Source organism: Medicago truncatula, chromosome 1 (assembly GCF_003473485.1).
Source record: "Medicago truncatula cultivar Jemalong A17 chromosome 1, MtrunA17r5.0-ANR, whole genome shotgun sequence".
NCBI lineage: Eukaryota > Viridiplantae > Streptophyta > Magnoliopsida > Fabales > Fabaceae > Medicago > Medicago truncatula.
Window position 1 is genome coordinate 37117323 of NC_053042.1, and position 20021 is coordinate 37137343.

At 32.4% G+C, this 20021-nt stretch overlaps 2 protein-coding genes across 2 annotated transcripts; one reads left to right on the forward strand and one right to left on the reverse strand.

Moving 5' to 3' along the window:
- Positions 1 to 310: 310 nt before the first annotated feature.
- On the forward strand, positions 311 to 5361 carry LOC25484441 (protein SIEVE ELEMENT OCCLUSION B). Its single transcript, XM_013613252.3, has 7 exons — positions 311 to 603; positions 697 to 795; positions 2698 to 3146; positions 3276 to 3370; positions 3455 to 3588; positions 3714 to 4172; positions 4559 to 5361. The coding sequence occupies exons 1-7, from the start codon at positions 397 to 399 to the stop codon at positions 5108 to 5110; spliced, it is 1995 nt and encodes a 664-aa protein (XP_013468706.1). The 5' UTR covers positions 311 to 396; the 3' UTR covers positions 5111 to 5361.
- Positions 5362 to 6110: 749 nt separating this feature from the next.
- On the reverse strand, positions 6111 to 9723 carry LOC11421344 (uncharacterized). The gene is made up of 2 exons (XM_003590726.4): positions 9173 to 9723; positions 6111 to 6595 (listed from the first exon to the last, which is right to left on the reverse strand). The coding sequence occupies exons 1-2, from the start codon at positions 9656 to 9658 to the stop codon at positions 6443 to 6445; spliced, it is 639 nt and encodes a 212-aa protein (XP_003590774.1). The 5' UTR covers positions 9659 to 9723; the 3' UTR covers positions 6111 to 6442.
- Positions 9724 to 20021: the final 10298 nt, after the last annotated feature.

Here is a 20021-nt window from a genome sequence, read left to right on the forward strand (position 1 = left end):
CTGAACCGAACAAATACATGAACAAAACAAAAACACAAACAACGTTGCACAAAGACGGCGAACAACACAACGTCGCACTAAGACAATGAAATCACGAAAGAAAAAACGAAATGGATGTGAAAATCACTTATTTCAATAAAAAGGAAAGAAAAAAGGAGTTAGATGGATGATTTTGAGTCAAAAATTAGCCATAAATCACCCCTCCTTAAAAGGCTTATCCTAAGAGAAAAAATAAATAAAAACCTATTACCTTTCCACAAAAGAAAAATCTTGCAGCTCTCAAGGCTATAAATAGGGCACTAAAGCAACCACACAAAGCACGCAAAATCTTTGCTTCTAAACCATAGTAACCCACAAGAGTAGTTCTAGTGCACTTTTTTTTCTCTCTGAATCAATATGGTTCGCCTAGTGACATCACCTATTCAAATTGGAAATGGAGATATTATTGACCATAACCCTTTAACCATGTCTGATGAACACATTTTGGAAGAGATTTATTCAACTCATGTCCATAGTGACACTAAGTTTGATGCTGAATATCTTTTCAACATTGCTGGCAACATCCTTACACGTTCAACCCATGTTGTTGATAACTTTGTGCAAGTATGTGTATATTTGCATCTATCTCTCCATTCTTTTTATTATATAGTATACTGCTTCTAACTAAATAATGTTAACTTGTTTGTTTATACGTAGGGACATGAATATCAAGCAAGTGTGGAGCAATTGGACAACATTAATCCCCCTGCTAACTTCACTTCACCGCTGTGTACTTTGAAGAAAATCAATTCTGAGGTCTTTATCTTAATATTTCATTTCCATATGCTAGCTAAAAGTTTAGAAAAGTATAAAGAAAAAAAAAAAAGTTAGGGCAAACAGTACTAAGTACGTATATATCCCAAGATTAAGCTCTTCAAAGCGTACTCGATATTTTTAAGTTATATTTTTGGTACAAATCTTGTGGATGTAAGAAAAAAACATAGCTGTGACTGAAGAGAGATTTTGGGTATTGTTACAGATTATAAAAAAAAAAAAAAAAAAAAAAAAAAATTGATTTTTAATTTATTTTCAAAACTTTAGAGAGAAAATGTGTGTTTTTGTTAGAGGATGTGTGTGTTTTTTTTTTTTTTGAGAGAGAGAGAGGATGTGTGTTTGTTAAAAGTAAAAAAAAATGATATTTAATAATTAAGAGATTACAAAAACAGTAATTATTGTGTTTGTTTACCATAATGAAAAATTCTTTTTTAAAAAATAAAATAAAAAATCAATCATCAAAAATTATTTTCTAGAAGCATCTCGTTTGAAATTGTTATTTATTTATTTATTTTTCTTCATATTCTTATTTTAAAGCAAGTGTGTAACAAGTAGGACGGGTGGTGAATCTAAGTATCCATTTTGTAATAGTTTTTTTTTTTCATAAAAAAATCACTTTTTTTAAACAGAATATCAATTTCAGTAGTTTTCACCTGTTTATCACAGTTTAAAAGAGAAATTAGAATCGCAAGAAAAAAAATTAAAAATTGCTTCAAGTGAAAATTAGTCTAAGTAGCTTCGATCTAGAAAAACATTTTCTATAACTGGTTATATTAAAAAAAAAAACTTTTATTATCATAAACAAACATAAAATAATTTATACATCTTTTCACAAAAAAAAAAAAACTAATAACAAACTCATCTCTCTATTAAAGATAATCAATTATATTCTTCAACCAAGATTAATCTATCCAAAAAGAATGTAAGCTCTTTTAAAGTGAATCACTCAATTAAGAGCGTAAAATGAATATCAAACATTAAAAAAAAAAAAAAAAAATTAATGAAACAAATTTTAAAATTTTCTTTTGGTGAAAGAATTATCAAATGTTGATATTGTATGTACTTTTGTTATAAATCATGACAGTCACTACCAAAAAAAATAAATCATGAGTGTCTTTGAGCAAAAAAAAATGTTAGTAATTAATTCGTTAGATTATATTTTTACTCTTTTGTCCGTATTTGAACTCAAAACCACCAACTTCTTTTCTCTTAGCTCAACCCAATTGAACTACGCAACCCCCCTGTAATCCCATGAGTTTGTTACAACATTGACTCGTGAACTTTTTTTCTTTAGTAACAACTGACTCTAGAGCTCAAACCAATTGAGCTACACACCGTGTAAATCATGAGTTTGTTACAATATTGACTCATAACTTTTTTTCTTTAGTTACAACTCACTCTAGAGAAGTAGGATTCCATAAAAATCATATAAATGGTCGAATTTTTTAGAGAAATATAAATGGTCGATTTGAAAGCTATTTATGTAATAACTTAGGCAAACTAAAATAATCTATACCTGCATATAAAGTATACAACAATATTTTTGTTTGTGTTTCACCCTCTCTTTCCTTCAAAATGACTTCAAACACTTTTGATCTTTCCCAAATAAGCACATAATTAAAAACAAGAAAATCATAAGCCCACGAATATAATATTGGACACTGAAACACCCACTCTACCTCTTGAGAGAGAAAGAAATAGAGAGAGTAATGTGATAGATCGGTGACGTGATAGGAAAAGAGAGATTGAGAAAAATATGACAATGTTGAATGAATATTGGAAAATTAGAGGTGATTGTATATGATTACCCTGTAATATTTTTAACTTTATATAAAGGTTTGGTGCACGTTGTATATGAATAACGGTATTGTATGATGGTGGCAGATGGCATGCAAGGCTCCAGGTGAGGAAATTGCATACAAAACAACACTAGCAATCTTGAACAAGCTGTCAAACTATTCATGGGTTGCAAAAGGAGTTCTCACTCTTTCTGCTTTTGCTCTTGAATATGGTGACTTCTGGCTGCTATCACAGTATCTACCAACAGAACCACTTGCCAAATCTTTGGCCATAATGAAGAGAGTGCCTCAACTCACCAAACCTGAATCGCTCAAAAAACACCGCTATGCAATTTTGGAGGTTAACAATCTGATCAAAGCAACATGGCAAGTGATTGATATCATCATTGAGTTAGAAAGGCTCAACTCACGTCACGACATCAAGGAAGTGCCAGCTCTTGCTCCAGCTTTGGAGCAATTCCCAGTTGATGTATATTGGGTTATCAACACCATTGTTGCAATTGTTACTCAGATTGAATGCCTCACTACTGATTCGTAAGTTTACTTATTATAACTATAATTGTTATACTTGTTAATGTTGTTGTTGTTGTTGAAACCTTTTACATAATCTAAGTTAGCTACATTAGTTAATACAATAATAGTTACTAACCTTTTTTTTAACAGGGAAGAGAGGCAGGACTTATCTCAATTTGGTCAAAAAATTAACATCATAATCAGCAAATTGAGGAAGCATGTGTCACAAATCACTATACAGATTGGTAATTATAGCTTGTAACATTATATCAAACTTTATTTATTTATATTTTCTTCCCATACTGAAGGAAATTATTTTAAATTCTCAGATGAAGCAGAGTATAACAAGTTACTCAAAAAGCTCTTTCAAACCCCAACTGAAATTATGGAAGTGTTTAAGGTGCTGATTTTCTGGAAAGATACTCCACAAACACCCATCTATTGTGGTTCCACTAAAACCCTGGTTAGTGTTTATCATATCTTAATTACTTTATACATTATGACAATAAATACATTTGTTATTAAAGTGAGTACATTTTGTCTTCACTTTTTAATCTAGCTTGGTTTGAATGTTTTATATTTAAACAGGTTAATATTGATGTGTTGAAAAAGAAGGACGTTTTCTTGTTCATTTCAACCTTGGACATCTGCCAAGAAGACATCTCAACTATGATTCGAATTTATGATCATATCCAGAAAACAGGAAGCCAACACCAGATTGTGTGGATTCCTATTGTGGAGGAATGGAATGATAGGGGGAGGAAGAAGTTTGATTCCTTGAAGTCTAAGATGCCATGGTATGTGTTACATCACTTTGCAACCATAAAAGGCATCAGGTTCATAAAGGAGGAGTTGCATTTCAAGCTGAATCCTTTGGTTGTTGTGTTGAGTACACAAGGAAAGATTCTGCATCAGAATGCATTTCATATGATTCATGTTTGGGGAGTAAAGGGATTCCCTTTCACCAAAACCAAAGAAGAATCAATGACCCAAGAACTAATGTGGGTTGATTCCGTGCTGGTTGGCATTGATATAAAGATTAAGTGGGTAAGTGTTTGGTTGGTCGTAAATTTTATAAAATCTCTTATTACAATGAAAACTCTTACATATCATGATAATTTTTATGAATTTAATTACCATGTACTAATAATAGTATAAAAAAATCTTATATAGAGACAATAGTATAAAAAATCTTATATAGAGACATTTAACTATATCTGATAATATAACATCATGTAATATTTACCTAAATCCAGAGTAATATTTACCTATATTGTGAAACATAATTATGTTTGTGACAAAGCTTTTTTACATATCCAGTGCATATTATTTCTAGAAGTTTAATATACTGTCCATTCTCTTTATTGTTGACAAGTTTAAATTGAGAAAGAAAAAAAAAAACGTGACTAATAAATTTCCTTTGAAAAATGAAGAGGGAGGATGACATTGTCATCATTTGTGGAGGTAAAGATAAGGAATGGATTCAACAATTCACAAAGTATTTTGGTGCCCTGGTAAATGATGCCACTATTAAGCAGACAAACACTTCCATTGAGTTGATTTGCTTGGAGTCTCAACAACAAAATGTGGTTAACACCTTTTGGAAAAAGGTAGAGAGTTTGTTTGTGACCAAGATGCATGAGAAAACAAACTCTGTTACACAACAGGTTGAGAAATTGCTTTCTTACAAAAATGAGTCAGGGTGGGCAATTGTAACCAAAGGTTCTATTGTGATTGCTGTTGGTCATGGGACTACAGTTTTGAAGACATTTGCAGAGTTTGGCACATGGAAAGGTGATGTGAGCACCAAGGGCTTTGAACACTCATTTAGAGAGTATCATAACACGATTGCTAGTTCTGTTCATATTTGCTCTCACCTTGAGATTCCTAATGTTGATGGAAAAATCCCAGACTTTATTAAGTGTCCAGATTGTCACCGCACAATGGAAGTGTATATCAGCTACAAGTGCTGCCATAATGGTTAGCATTAGGTAGCTTCATGGGTTTTAGCATTGGCAAGTTATGTACTATGTTTGATTATTGCATTTTTCTTCTAAGTTTTCTGTGGTCAGTTGTTTGAGTGTGAGATCACTATCAGTTTTATGTACCCCTCGTGTGATGTAGCCAAGAGTCGTGCATTATTGTTGATCATAGTAAGATCACGAATGCAACTAAAAGAAGGCTGTTTGTTATCTTTGTTTTATTATGTTATATGAATTAAGTGTTGTTTAAGTCATGTGCCGTTTGATATTTTTAACTCTGCTTCAAGCTTAAAGCACTGTCATGATTTATTCTCCAACTGAATAATGTAAATTGTGTCGGTGACATGCCTTTTGCATGTAAATCGTGTCGGTGACATGCCTTTTGCACATCACGAGATTCATCACCACTGTTTAATTATAAGATTAGTAGGAGGAAGTGACTTTGAAGGCAAAAGTTATCTCTAACTAAGCAATCTATAATAAATATAAGTGAAACTAGAAACTTTAGGTTTAACCATAATTGACTACTTGTATGTTTACTGTTCTTCCTGGGTTCTAAGCTCTTTATTGCCTTTAATTCTCTTGCTGCTTACTTGATATTGTTCCAGTGCCCCTTTCAATTTTTTAAACAACATAAGAACTTTATTAATTTAGTAATTGTTAAATAATCCATTTCAGACCCATATCGTGACTCAGTCTCTATATTACTTGATTATGAATTCCTTTGATTTCTTTTTTACTATTATTCCTTATTCATCTCATCAAAGGTTTTGCTATATTTCTTCGTATGTTATATTGGACAGTAGCTATTATCGATATAGGATTAATTCGCATAACTAGAACGAATTGACTACTTAGGATTTAGATGGACAACATCTATATTCTTGGGCCAACAATCGAATTGACGAATAAGTTAACTAACATCTTTGCACCTAAAGCATGCTATGACTGTGCAGTACAATAGTGAGTAACTAAAACATTGAAGGTGATGATGCCAACATTCTAGAACAGAAAGTAACAATAGAAATAAACAGGGATTACAATTAAAAGAAATGAGAAAGAAGGCAAGGAGGAAAAGGAATGATCAACAGTTTATATAAAAAATATGAACATATGATTCAACCACACGTTGAATCTAAAGAAGGGACGATTGCAAGGACAGTCATACAATATGTTTCTTACTCGAAGCAAACCTTACATATGGGACAAATTCCAACAAGCAGAAGAAGTCCCATCTCAATTAAAACAGACTCAACACCATATATATAAAGAAGTGCAACTTAAGATCATAGAACAGTACCGCAAACAAATGTTGGTTTTCATGCCCACCATCCATTAACTTTGTTGAGGACGCTTCATTTTGAGAAGATGCGAGAGTCCAGCTATAACATGTAGACGACTATGTGGGACACCCGACTTAGCCAGGGCCCTTCCTTTGTTGTCAATAAGCACAAAGCAGGGGACATAACTAACATCATAATTAAGGAGCTGCAGTAACAAAAATTAATTATAGTTCAGCAAGAATTCACAATGAGCAGATTAGTAGAATGAACTCTCCAAAGGAGACTAAATAACATATATCTAAAAGTATTCGTAAACAGGGAATTGAAAGATAACAGAATTCACAATTTCATATAAGGTGCTGGAAGAATATCAAGGAGTACTAGCTTGAGCTTTTTCAAGAAGAAACCCCAAAAGACTAGGCTTAATGATTTAGGGTGATTGTGGAAACCATGCCACCAACCATGCAAGTCGGAATCAATTACAATACTTTTTGGCCTTGGATGTTGATTTTGGATTGACATGCAAGTACCATTATTCATGCTACCGTAGGAAGGCTGCATAGATATTTTCCATGCCACTACTACATGTTATTCTAAATATGTACTTTATCTTCCATTGAAAAAGAGAAAACACCAAGAAAAAAATATTCTTGCAATCCATTATACCCCTAATACTTTTTTAAACCTCAATCTTACTTTCCTAGTAATATATATTTGCATACCTCAAAACAAACACACTATAAGAGATCACCTACAATACTGTAACATATTCTGAAAGATACAGTCTTAATATTATTAAGATATTTCTCATGTATCCTAACAGCTAGTATTAGACCTATTCCAGTTGATATGAGTTTTTTTCTAATTGGGATGTCAGTTATTAGAAAGAGGTTTGATTGTTGCAACTAGGAAGAGTTAAGTTTTTCTTAACTTTTGTAAGTTAATTATATTCTACTTTTCTAGTTTCTTGCCAGAAGAAGAAGAACAACACTCTATTGACTGTGTTTCAGATCTCCTTTTCTCTATGCATCTCTTGTGTGTTGCTAACACAGCAGTCAACTCTGGATAATGGCCGACCCCAACAGCGGGATAGCGTGTAACAGAAAGACCGCAATTGAATAATACTATAAAGTATAAACAAACATATATTTAATATAAAATTAAATATAACATTCAAATCTCATGAAACATTCATAAGTCAAAACACTCAAATCCACAAAACATTACATTCAAATCCAAATACCAAAAATGTCAAGGAAATAAATAAACTTATGAAAGCTTTCAAGTCTCCAACAAAATTTCACAAGTCTTAATCAAAACATTAAATCCAAAAGACCAAAGAACAGAGGAACTATAAGGAGAACAAAGAATAGAGGAAGATAGACGGAACATGAACAGTGGGAGATGATGGCAGCGGTGCAATCAGCGATGGCAATTGGTTTGCAATTCTTGTGAGGGTTTACCAATTAGTTTGCAGATCATGTTTTGTGTGTTTTGCAGCAGAGAAGAAAGAGTTAGGAAAATGCTAGGGTTTATACGAAATCCACAAAATGCCCCTTAAAATGGTTATAAAATTAGGGTCAATATGGGATTTTCCTGTTAAAATCCAATAGCAGCTATAGCAGCCGCTATCTTGAACCGTGCCACTACCTGCTATAGAAGCTATAGCGGCCTCTATCTTGAACCGTGCCGCTACGATACGACAGCCACCGTAGCGGTTTCTTGCCGCTATGCCTCTATAGCGCGCTATTGACTACTATGGTTGCTAAATGACATATAATCCACAACAGTTTGTAGTTTTGAAGACTCCCTAGGCTTTACTCAAGACCAAGAAACTGCAACTTATGTAAGAGATGAGAAACCTGCAAAGAGTCTCAAAGATAATCGATCACAAATCGATGGAGATTTGGATCCATGTATCAGGTCGTACAAGTGGGATTTCACTATAGGAATATTCTCGGGGCCTATTTGGATTGACTTATTTGATTTTACCTACCGTCATAAGCTTTTGAAAAACTGTTTGAGAGAGTTTATGAAAACAAATTATGACATTTCCATAACCTGTTTTCAACTTATTTACATATATCTCTAGGATAGCTTATAAAAACAACTTATAACTTGTATAAAAACAATTCGACCTTATTTTATCTTCTGTAATAGAAATAGCTTATACATGAACATTTATAAGCATTCAATTCAGTTGTATTCAAACAAGACCTAATACCAGTGAAAATTTTGTATATGTCAGTTTCGATAAGCAGCTTATAGCACAGGTGCTTATTATGATAACCGCTTATGCATAAGCTCTTTCTATAGCAAAGGATAAAAGAAAGTTAAATTTTTCTTGTATATGCTATAAGTTGTTTTTATAAGCTTTCTTTAAAAAAAAAAAGTTTTTTTATAAGCTATAATCTATATTAGAGAACTTATATAAATAAGCTGAAAAAAGCTTTTGAAAAATTGTCATAACCAGTTTTCATAAGTTCTCCTAGACAGTCTCACAAAACTTATGCCAACGGATAAACTCAAATAAGCCAATCCAAACAGGCCCATCTACATTCAATAAAAATTGGAGGACAAATCCGAATGCCGAGGCTGAAGCCCTTATTAACAGTGGCCCTATTGTTAAACATGACAGACATACAAGAATAAACCATTAATTTAGTCCCTAAACTATCAACATGTCACCAATTTAGTCCTGAACTGTAAAAATATACTAAAGAATCCCTAAACTATACAAAATTCGTCAATTTAGTCCCTAAAGTATATGAAAATAAGATACCTCTGGTAACCACTTCTGATTCTCAGCATCAGCCATAACAACATTAAGCCATTGCGCGTTCCGCGTCTCCATCTCCAAAACAAAACCAAGCAAAGAATTACAGAGCCTACATTTCGGCGAGTAAAATTCGAGCAATGTAGCTTCCTTCCCACTTTCCAGAGCAGCAGCAAACGCTCGCTGCTCCGCCTCCGCCTGCTTGGCACCACCGGAAGCTTTTTCTTCCTTCTTGTTCCATGTCAAATTCAATTTCTGATCTGGTTTAGATGAATTAGGAGTTTGAGAAATTGAAGAATTTGAAATAGAGTTAGCGAAATTGAAAGCGAATGATCCAAGGTTTTGGAGAGACTTGAATAACCATGGAGGTTCGAAATTGCAGGGGTTAGGGGTTTGGGAAATTTTAGGGTTAGGGTTTAAAGAATCCCATGGCCATTTTATGCAAAATGAAGATGAAGATGATTTAGAATTAGGATTAGGAATCAAACTCATCTCTCATTCATGCATATGCATACGGTCAATTCCTCTTGTGGCTAAAATGTGTATGAAGGTGCATTTCAAAGTGAAAAAAATAACTTCCCTCAAAAAATAAAAAAAGTGAAAAAAATAACTTCCCTCAAAAAATAAAAAAAAGTGAAAAAAATAAGAAAAGGTTTTTTCTAGATTATCTTTAAAGAATGGTGGATAATTTACACACCAACCAATGAAAATGAGCAATTTATTGGTTGGATCAAGATAGTTTATAGATACCACTTAAAAATATGTATTGGTTGGGGTAAATTACCCACCATTCTTCCATGGGTACCCTAGTTGTCACCATAAGAAAATTATATTTCTCTTAAAAAGGTTCATTTTGAGTGTGGGTTAACTCCCGCTAACATTTTATAAATTGATTGATTCGATTTAAAAAGTGATTGAAATTATCAAGAGTGAGTTAATTCTCATTGGGTCAAAGAAATGAGCAATTTTAAAAGAGAAACAAGCAACTTTCAAAAAAGAAAAGGTACATTCAATTTTATTATATTTTTTATAAGTTTAATCAAAGAGTGAATATTATTAAAAGATTGGAAGTTGTTGTAGTGGTTAAGTTTCCAACTATTTTATTTTGTAAAAAAAAAAAAGTGAATATTACAATGTGCGAAGGTGTGTGTTAAAATATCCAGATTTTATTTTATTTTTTTGAAAGAAAAAAAACGTATGACATAGCATGTCCTTTCTACATATGTGGCAATGCAACATATCATCTTAACTCGCGAAGAAAACTGATGGAGGGGGTAAACTGAACGACGTTTGACAAAATCAGGTTGTTCTTATGTTTCACAAATTTCAAGAGGTGATTGTCCGAAGTTATAATTTGGAAAAGGAGGGGAGTTGATTGATCATTACTAGAAAAATCAGTTGAACATTTGCCTTTGATTTGTGTCTTGTCCTTATGTTCCAAAGATGATTTAACCCTAACAATATTTAACCCTAACAATAATCAAAATAAATATCAGTTTTATTAATCATTCCTGATTGAGATACAACAATATTTTTAAATGTAATAGTTTACTTCGGAAAAAAATAAATTATGTCAAGTTTAAGACTTTAACTTCATTTTTCAAAATAACATTTTCTCTTTACAAATGAAAGGTTTTTGAAGGTTGCCTTTTTGATTGAATCTTAGAAAACCTTTTTTGATTCTCAGTTCAAGTTGAAAAAAAGAGTCTTGTAAACTTTGAACAATTTTCTTTGAAATATCATTTAAGGTTTGAAGTTTTTCTTTTTCTTGCTTTAAGTCATCAATCTCTTTTTGAAAGGAGAGACATTTTGTTTGTAAAAAATATATCGTTTCTAAGGTTTTCAAAATCATTTTCAAGTTGCTCATGAAAATGACAACATTAAGAATGTTTACCTCAAGAGTCTTATTATCATCAAAATCAATATTGATGCACAAGTTGGCTTCTTCATCTTGACCATGTTCTGGAACTTCAGGATCATCCTATATGGCTAGCATATACTTCTTCTTTTTAGCATTCTCTGTATTTTTGGAAAAAGATAAGAGATAAAAACATAAATGCATAAGATTATAGTTTACAAAAGAGAAATTATAATGAAGATTCTAACTACTATGCTTTCAAGATGAAATGTATGAAGGTATGAGATGAAGAAGAATGATTTGAATCTCAAAGTTGGTGTCTAGAGTTGATTAGAGGTTGCAGCCTCCAATCTCTATTCTATTAAGCACAACCCACCACTAGCACACCTTACAAATGAAGTCGTTTTTTATCCTTTGGTGTCTTTTGGGTCTTTTTTTGTGTCATGGTCATTGCTAGAGCTGTCAAAATGGGCCGGGCCGTAAGGGCCGGCCCGAAAGCCCGAATAAAATGTAGGGCTTGGGCCGAATAATTGGAGCCCGAAATTGAAGAGGGCTTTTTAGCCCGGCCCGTAAAAGCCCTTGGCCCGTTAGGGCTAGCCCATCCGGGCTTCCCGGAAGCCCGCAAAAAATACAACTGTTTTTTTTTTTTTTTTGTGGTCTGTGTGTGTGAGAGACTGATACGGGCCCGGGCTGGCCCGTTAGCCCGGCATATTTATGTATGTTCCGTACTTAAAAGAATGGAAAAGGGAAAAAAAATACGGGCCAGGGCCAGCCCGTTAGCCCGGGAGCCCGTATAGGGCCGGGCTCGGGCTCATTTTTTGCAGCCCATATTTAAACCTGGCTTTTTAGCCCGGCCCTTAAAAGCCCTTGGCCCGGCCGGGCCGGGCCTAAACGGGCTGGGCCGCCCGTTTTGACAGCTCTAGTCATTGCCTTCACCATTAAGAATAGGAATATACGTTATCTCTTTGGTGTATTATTTGAGGCTCCCTTATATTCCTCTCCATGCACAAGATGTTCTGATCCCACTTTAGTGTATATCTAATAAACCAAGTCTAATTCTTCGCAAAGATGTAGCTTGCTACATTGTCGGGAAGTATCCTTCAATACTTTTTCCTCTAAGTTGTCAGCCTTATCTCTTAGAATCATCATATTCCTTCTTTCTTGTACCATACTCCCTAGAGCCAACTCATGTAAACTTAGTCCTTAAGACTTGCAAATAATGGACCCAAGGTCGTACATTTGTATGACCCGTACTGAGAGATCTTCAACATTATAGCTCTAGACTCATTTCCAACGCTACAACTTCTTACATCGTCAGCATGCTCCCCAACGTTATACCTATGAACATCTTCACACGACCTGTCATTCAAACCAACACTAGAAAGAATGAAAGGTTTCTAAAATTCAAATAAACATAAAAATTGAATAAAGATTCTTAAAACTATTAAAAACTAATTAGATTAAACATGGGTTAAATATGATTTGCATAGACTCGAGGATCAAATGTAATGGAAGATAAATGCAAGGTAATAACGACATATTTGTCGATCATCATAGATCTTATAGCTCCAATTAGTTTATCCATTCCCATTGTCTTAAGATTATTGGGTAGAGTTATTGAAGTTACCATAGGTCTCATAGTACTAGGAAGAAATATGAGGAATCTTTCTGATTATGTCATGTGTTGAATAGATCGTCTCAAGTGTTCTCAAGCCATTCACAATGGTTATGATCTGAAAAATATATCATCAATGGTTATACCTTCTTCCATTGAGAATATACCACACTTTCTTACACCCATGGCAATTCTTGCTTATTTGACATTATATGTTCCTTCATGATGCGTTTTTAGTGTATCCCCTACTTTCTTAGAAATGAGACAATCCTCTAGTCTTTCACTTTATTGCATACTCAGTGCAAGAGATAAGAATAGACAGGATTTAGCACTCAAGAGCACTTTCTCTTGTTCTACTATTCTCCATGTATCTTCTTGTTTTTTAACTTGACTTCCATATCTTTGATAATGTATTCGGTTACCATGACTAACTAAACACTTTAGATTTGAGTTTACAGATGAACCTCTAGTGTTTGTTTTCTTTTTCTACAAGTGCATTATTGATGGTCGGATTAGACAGGTGTACCAAATCGTTTATCAAGTAATAAAATGATAAGTAGAGTATAATATCCACAACAATTGTCGTTTCATCTAAACAACTCGTGTTACTTATTTTAAGTTGACGATATAAAATAAAATAGTTAAGGTTTAGAGATTGTAATTTTTATTTGTTTGCAACAGTGCAAGTTACCTGGTTTGATTGCAGAAAAGTAAGCAGCGGTTAGGATTCTTTGGATCCCTCTATTTATTTTGTTTAATTTCAATAACATTCATGTCGCATTTAGTTATCTTAAGTAGGTTATACAAGTGATGAGTTCGTTAGGACGTTTTAACCTAGTCGATTGTCAAGCTGCACCTGCTAATCGCACAGTGATCCTTACGTGCAGGGTCTATACTATCTCGGTTGATCTAGGTTTATCCCTCTGATGGCTAACAACACCTGTTGATCGCATGGTGATCCTTACGTGCAGGGTCTTGCTAATTCAAAAGTAATTAAAACATAAACTTAAATTGGCGTTCCTAGGTTTCCAAAGGCAATGAAGGCCAATGCTTTTTAAGGACTTCCCATCTATGAATCTTAGGACACTCATTGCTCATTATCCTTCTCCCCTTAGTAGTTCTATAAACGGGTAGCCCTATCAGCGTCTACCTTACCAAGAGGTCGAGGATAATGGTCCTATTAGGCTCACTCCCCTTGGTGCTTGTTTCCCTAATTAATAACTAGTTACATCCTAGGTTCAACATATTTTACTCAGTATTAGTAATGTCACCTCCTAAGTATTTACTACTAGGGTGAACTCGCTTTCGGTATCTTTCGTCTAGTTATTAATCATTTACTTTCTAGACAGGTAGTTATTAATATAAAGATATAAATGTCATGATATAAGCATCCAGATAGTAATAGCAAAGTTAGGTCATGTCACAACCTAAGTACATAATATAGGGTTGCACTTCTCCAAAATAAATTAATCCTAATAAAACTTAATAGCAAACAGAAAATATACTAAAATAAACGATATTAAATTAAATAATTATCCAACAAATAAAATCCAGATTCATCTTAGAACCGTAGCCTATAAATATCTAGTTACACGTGATAATTAAGACAAAATACAAAAAGATAAAAACATACCCTATAAAAGATAGGAGAAGATAGAACTCCTCCTTGTCGCCTAGAATCGCCTTCCTCTTGAACTGCTCCAGTTCTGAACGAGAAATTATGAATGAAGAAAGTTTTCACCTAACTTGGGCTAAAAACATGGACTTCCAGTGGCGAAAAAGTCAAGAAAAGTGTCTTTTTTTCGCAAGAAAAGGGGTGCCTGGCGCATGTGTCTGCCAGGCGCTTTAGTGTATTTGCAAAGGGGAGCCTAGCCCCCTGTGGTGCGCCTGGGCGCTTCAGTGCATTTTCAGTGTTGTTTTACCTGTTTTCTTCACATGTTGAGGTGTTTTCTACAATGTAAGATGTCTTAGAACTTGGGAACAGAATTCCTCCCTTTGTAAAGTCTTTTGAGGCGACTTGAACCCTCATTCTTCACCTTCCCGAGGTTCACATAAATCTTTGGATTTCTTGCTTTGCCTGATTTGCTTGATTTCTTTGTGAATTACTTCAAAAACACCCTAAAATTGCTATGTTTAGGGAAGAATAGAATTACAGACTCAAATATAGAAAACATTACAAACATCTCGAAATCGTAGACAATTAATCTAATACTTTTCTGCTTTGCTGGTAAAACCTACTGAAATTGACTGAAAAACATGCTAAGAATAGCGTAAGATGACTTGTCATCAATTATAATTTCTTTTATCAATACTATTTGAATTATGCTTATTTAATGCTTTTCGGTTCCCGCGATCTTGATTAAGTTCGCCTTTCTGATCGGAATCTTTATATACAATTTACTAGATATGTTAGCCAAGGAATCGTGAATTCCTCTTGTATGACTAGATTTAACTTTCTCAAACACTTGTGAGGATATCAATCCCTACAGGAATTAGAGAAGCAATATTTCACGAAGGCGTCTGTGCAATTGCAGCGCGAATATGTCTTACTTTATTAGACGTCGAGAGTATATACTTTAGAAAGTATTTGGTCTAGGAATATGTGCTAATTCAACTAAGACATAAAGAGGATTTAAAGACTCCTAGTCGTCGTCAAAACTCTATCAAAACCCTTTTGAATTTAGTCGCAAACACCCAATCTTGCAAACTCCCATAATATTTTGTTTTAATTTATAGGTTTAGTTAATCACGGAGTCGAAAACAAAAATCCTTATAAAGATGATAAATTATTGTTTTCTTACTTGAACGATTTGGTGTACATGTTAAAGTAATCATTATTGATCTATAAATTTACAACTCAAATTATATTTGCATATTCATTTAGATGAGGAATACTAACAACATCCACTTTTTAACATTCTCTATAATACTCACTTATTTATTGGATGAAATCAATGTATGTGCCACCATTTTGTGAGGGTTCAATTTTCAAAGTGTAGACCCACAATGATTTAAACCAATAAGAGAATGAGTATTAGAGAAAGTGTTCAAAGAGAGTGGTAGTAATATTACTCTCATTTAGATTATATGTCTCGAAACAAAGCTTTTCTAAAGCACACCTAAGAATCAGTGGCTACTCTGCATCAACAAAAAATAAATAAATTTGTAAGAAAAACAAAAATTTAAAAAATTAATAAAGTAAATGCTTCTGTTTTATGAATATTAAATGTCATTAAGTATATTGCGTTAAAAGAATTAAAAGTATTGTGTATATGGCTTAAATTTTCTATTATTTAGTTCAAATGTATTTAGTCTGATATTGAATCCAAAAGTTCAAATGTATTTAGTCTCATATTTAGTTGAAAACCATTTGACTTTTAGATTTTTTTTCTTATAATTTTTTAAAATTTAAATAGTGAAATTACTTAATGGCATTGCTAAATTTTTTGGAGATCTATTATTTTTTGTTATCTATACTATATATAAACAAAACTATCATTTTCAATTATTTTGGGTTGAATTTTTCTTTTCAAAAGTGCCCTCAATTTTAAATACAAACAACACATGTAACAAATAGATAAGAATAATATTTTTTTTTATAGATAAGAATAATATTAAATATTAAACAATTGTAACAAACACGATATGAATATATATATATATATATATATATATATATATATATATATATATATTTTCCCCTTATCATTTAAAAAGTGTAACAAACTAGATGAGTATATTAATACTTACTTTTTCATTATCTCAATTATCCCCTTAAACAACTTTTTTATAATAAAGATTGTTGTTGGTGTCATTAAAAAAAGAATTTATATTTTTTTATTATATTATTTGGTTTGTTATAAATTGAAAGCAACAAACATTTATTTTTTTAGTTTTAATCAAAATCAAAATTTCATAAAAAAAACACCATTCATAATTTTTAAACGTTAACGCAATAAAAAGAGCGGAAAGAAGGACACGTGAGTGCCTGTATTTTCGCTAGTGTTCCTATAATTAAACAATGAAATTACTCAAAGGTACATATGCAAGTTTAATAATCTTTTGTTATGTTTTTATTACAAAAATATATATTTCAATCTTAATTAACAATCCTTTTAATATTCCCACTAAAATTCAATATGCCTCCCGATTAATTTGTGAAGTTTATTAATGCTTCAACCAATCATTTAGGATCTGTTTGGTTCAACGGATGTGAGGGAAGATGAAAGATTTTAATGGTGTGGAGGGGAAGGAAGGGGAGGGAAAGGAAGATATCTTAATTTTAATTAAATATATGTTTAGTTCAAAAGAGGAAGGGGAGGGGAAGAGAGGAATTTTGATTAAAAACATGTTTGGTTCACAAGGGAAGGGCAGGAATTTTTTAAATTAATCTACTTTTTTGTCCTTAAAATTTAGGTCAAATGCATCTGAAGATCCTTTAAGTTTTTCGTTTTTCCCAAAGTGGTCCTTTAAGCTTCAAAAGTCTCAAACAAGTCATTTTAGTCTCGCATTGTAGATAGCATAGTTGGTAGTTGCTTCCTTGAACTCATCTTTGGTACCAAATCTGGCTCCTAACACCCACTTAAAATCAGTCATCTTTTTAGGCATGGCGAATGGTGGTTAATGCTCTTTGTTGCTATCATCTGAATCATCACCATCATCCTCTAAAAGGACTTGTTCGAAACGATTCAAAAAGTCAAATGATTTGTTTGGGACTTTTGAAACTTAAAGGACCACTTTAAAAAAAACGAAAAACTTAAAGGACTTTTAGATGCATTTGATCTAAAATTTAAGTTAGAATAAATTTAAGTTTTAATGTTAAATTAATTGCACACCTTTCCTCCCTCTCAAAAAAACTCCAATTTGGGAGAAGCAATAAATGACTCTGAGGGGATTTTCTCCCCTCGCCTCCCCTTCTAAAAAATAATAAAAAATGTCAAATTAAAAATATTATCTGCCCTCCCCTCCTCTCCCCACCAAAAAGCTCGAAACAAACAAACCCTTTGTTACAACTTTTATATAAGTAGATAGACATAATGAAAATGGTCATTGAAAACTTACACGTAAGTGGAGGAGCTGAGAGTCAAACCTCAATCTTGATGTCCAACTTAACAATTTTGATTTTTTTTTTTTTTCAGTTGAGTGAGGGCTTGAGGACAAAAAGTTACAACTTTAATATAGTTAAAAATAAATAAAAAATAGTACCACCATTACAACTTTTTTTTTAGGACCATAACAACTTTTTAGAAGCTACTAAAAAAGTAGCTTCTAAAATTAATATCTTATTCAATTTGCTTGATTTTCAATACTTTTGAAGTTAACATTTGTAACTACGGGTGGAAATAGTCTAGTCGGGGCGGACTTTGTAAGGCCTAAATTCGGTCTACTTAAAAAAAAATAGGTCTGAGTTTGGCCTATTATTCATCATAGACTAATTTTTAAGGCACGATCTGACCTTTTCAAAGGTCTGATGAAGTTCGAAAGCTTATTTCAATGCATATTTTACATTAAGGTCTAGCAACACCTATAAACCTACTACTAAATAGACCAAAATTTATGAAGGCTTGAAGCACACAAATAGGTTTGCTACTAAATAACAAAATCCGATGAACTCTAATCACACCAATATATATACTATCAAATAACCAAATCATATGAAGACTCGAATTTATGAAAATAACTTCAACAATATCAATAATGGAAGATAAATTCTATATAAAATGCTTAATAGGCTTTTTGGTAAGCTTTAGTCTGGTCTGTTTAATTAAATATGCTTTATAAATTTTTTGAACCTGACCTTTTTATTTAAACGAATTGAGTCGAGTTAGGCATTAAATAGGCAGTCCGTAGGCCCCTGTTGAGCGGTCTGATTTAAGGGGTAAAAAAAAAAAAAACCTAATTGATCAAAGTTAAATAAAAAGTTAATTTACGACACCAAAAATGTAATATAATATTGATTCGATTATGCGGCTAGTCCTTATGCTTAGGCTAAATACTCAGCAAATAGCCTTAATATTACAAGTGGCGTTTGTCTATTGGTTTGGGCAACGTGCCCATCCTTTTTCTTGGTAATGTTTTCCATTTTGGTAAATATAAATTATAGGGAGTTTCTATGGTACACCTTTAAATTAAAGTGTACCAGTACACCTATTTCATAAATCAATAAGTTATCGATCATTTTTATGTAATAAAGAGATATTTATCATTTTTTATGTTTTAGAAAAAATTATTTTATAAGAAAAAACGTCATTTCATCCTTTATAAGAATCATACTAATTTTTTAACATTTTATCCAAAAAAAAAATAATTAATATTCACTATTATGGGTATTAAAAATTAAAAAAATTTGAATTTTGATTTGCCGACACTTTTGAGAAATAAAATATAATTATTATAATTGTAACCAATAGAAAATAAATTTTTTCTAAAAAAAATAATTCATTAAACTATTTATTTAACATATGGATGTACCGGTACACTCAATTTTATTGAGCGTACCATAGAAATTGCCTAAATTATATCTTAACCATATGAATAAGTAAAGTGAATAAATATTTTTTCCGTCAATAATCAAACTCGAGTATTCCTAACTATTTAATTTATAAAATATAAATGACAGTGTAGCAAACTAGATACTAAATAAAAAAGACAATAAAAATCAACATTTAGAGATGGGAAGTTATAGGGAGTCGGGGATAGAGAGCAAATAAAGATTTTAGCGAGAGTTTGACCAAATATCAAAAGTTGCTTCCTTAAAAAATACTCCCTGTGTCAGGTTGTATATTGGTGTGTACAAAAACCTATCAAGATTAACACAAAGGTATTCAACCAAAAAAAGGAGGTGTAAAACTTTTGGTATTTCATTTATTCATTTGACTCGTTTTATGAAACTTTTTAATATTATCACATAACTTTCTTTTTGATTTTCTATAGGCTCGCGCCGGTACTCTTGTTTATGACATGGTCGAACAATAAATATTACACCTCTTCTACTAAATTCAAGTCTAACTAGTTAAATTGCTTCTGCTCATTCACCTTATCTCAAATTACGATATTCATGGCGGATCCATGTGTGCATTGTGGAGTTAATGGTAAGTCATCTCTTATCTTGAGTTATTTTTTGTTGGTTTTTCATAAGCTCTCTCTACCAGAGGAATTCATATTCAACGTAGGGGTGTTCACTTTCAAACTGATCTAAAATAATAAGTAAACCTATCCAACAAAAAAGACCCGCACAAAACAGAATTATTGGATGTATTTTGATAAACTATTGTAAAAATCACCGAATTGGATATGATATTGAATTCCTTTTTTAAAATCAAACCGAACCGTATACACAAATATTAATACTTTTTTATATACATAAAATATTGAATTAATCT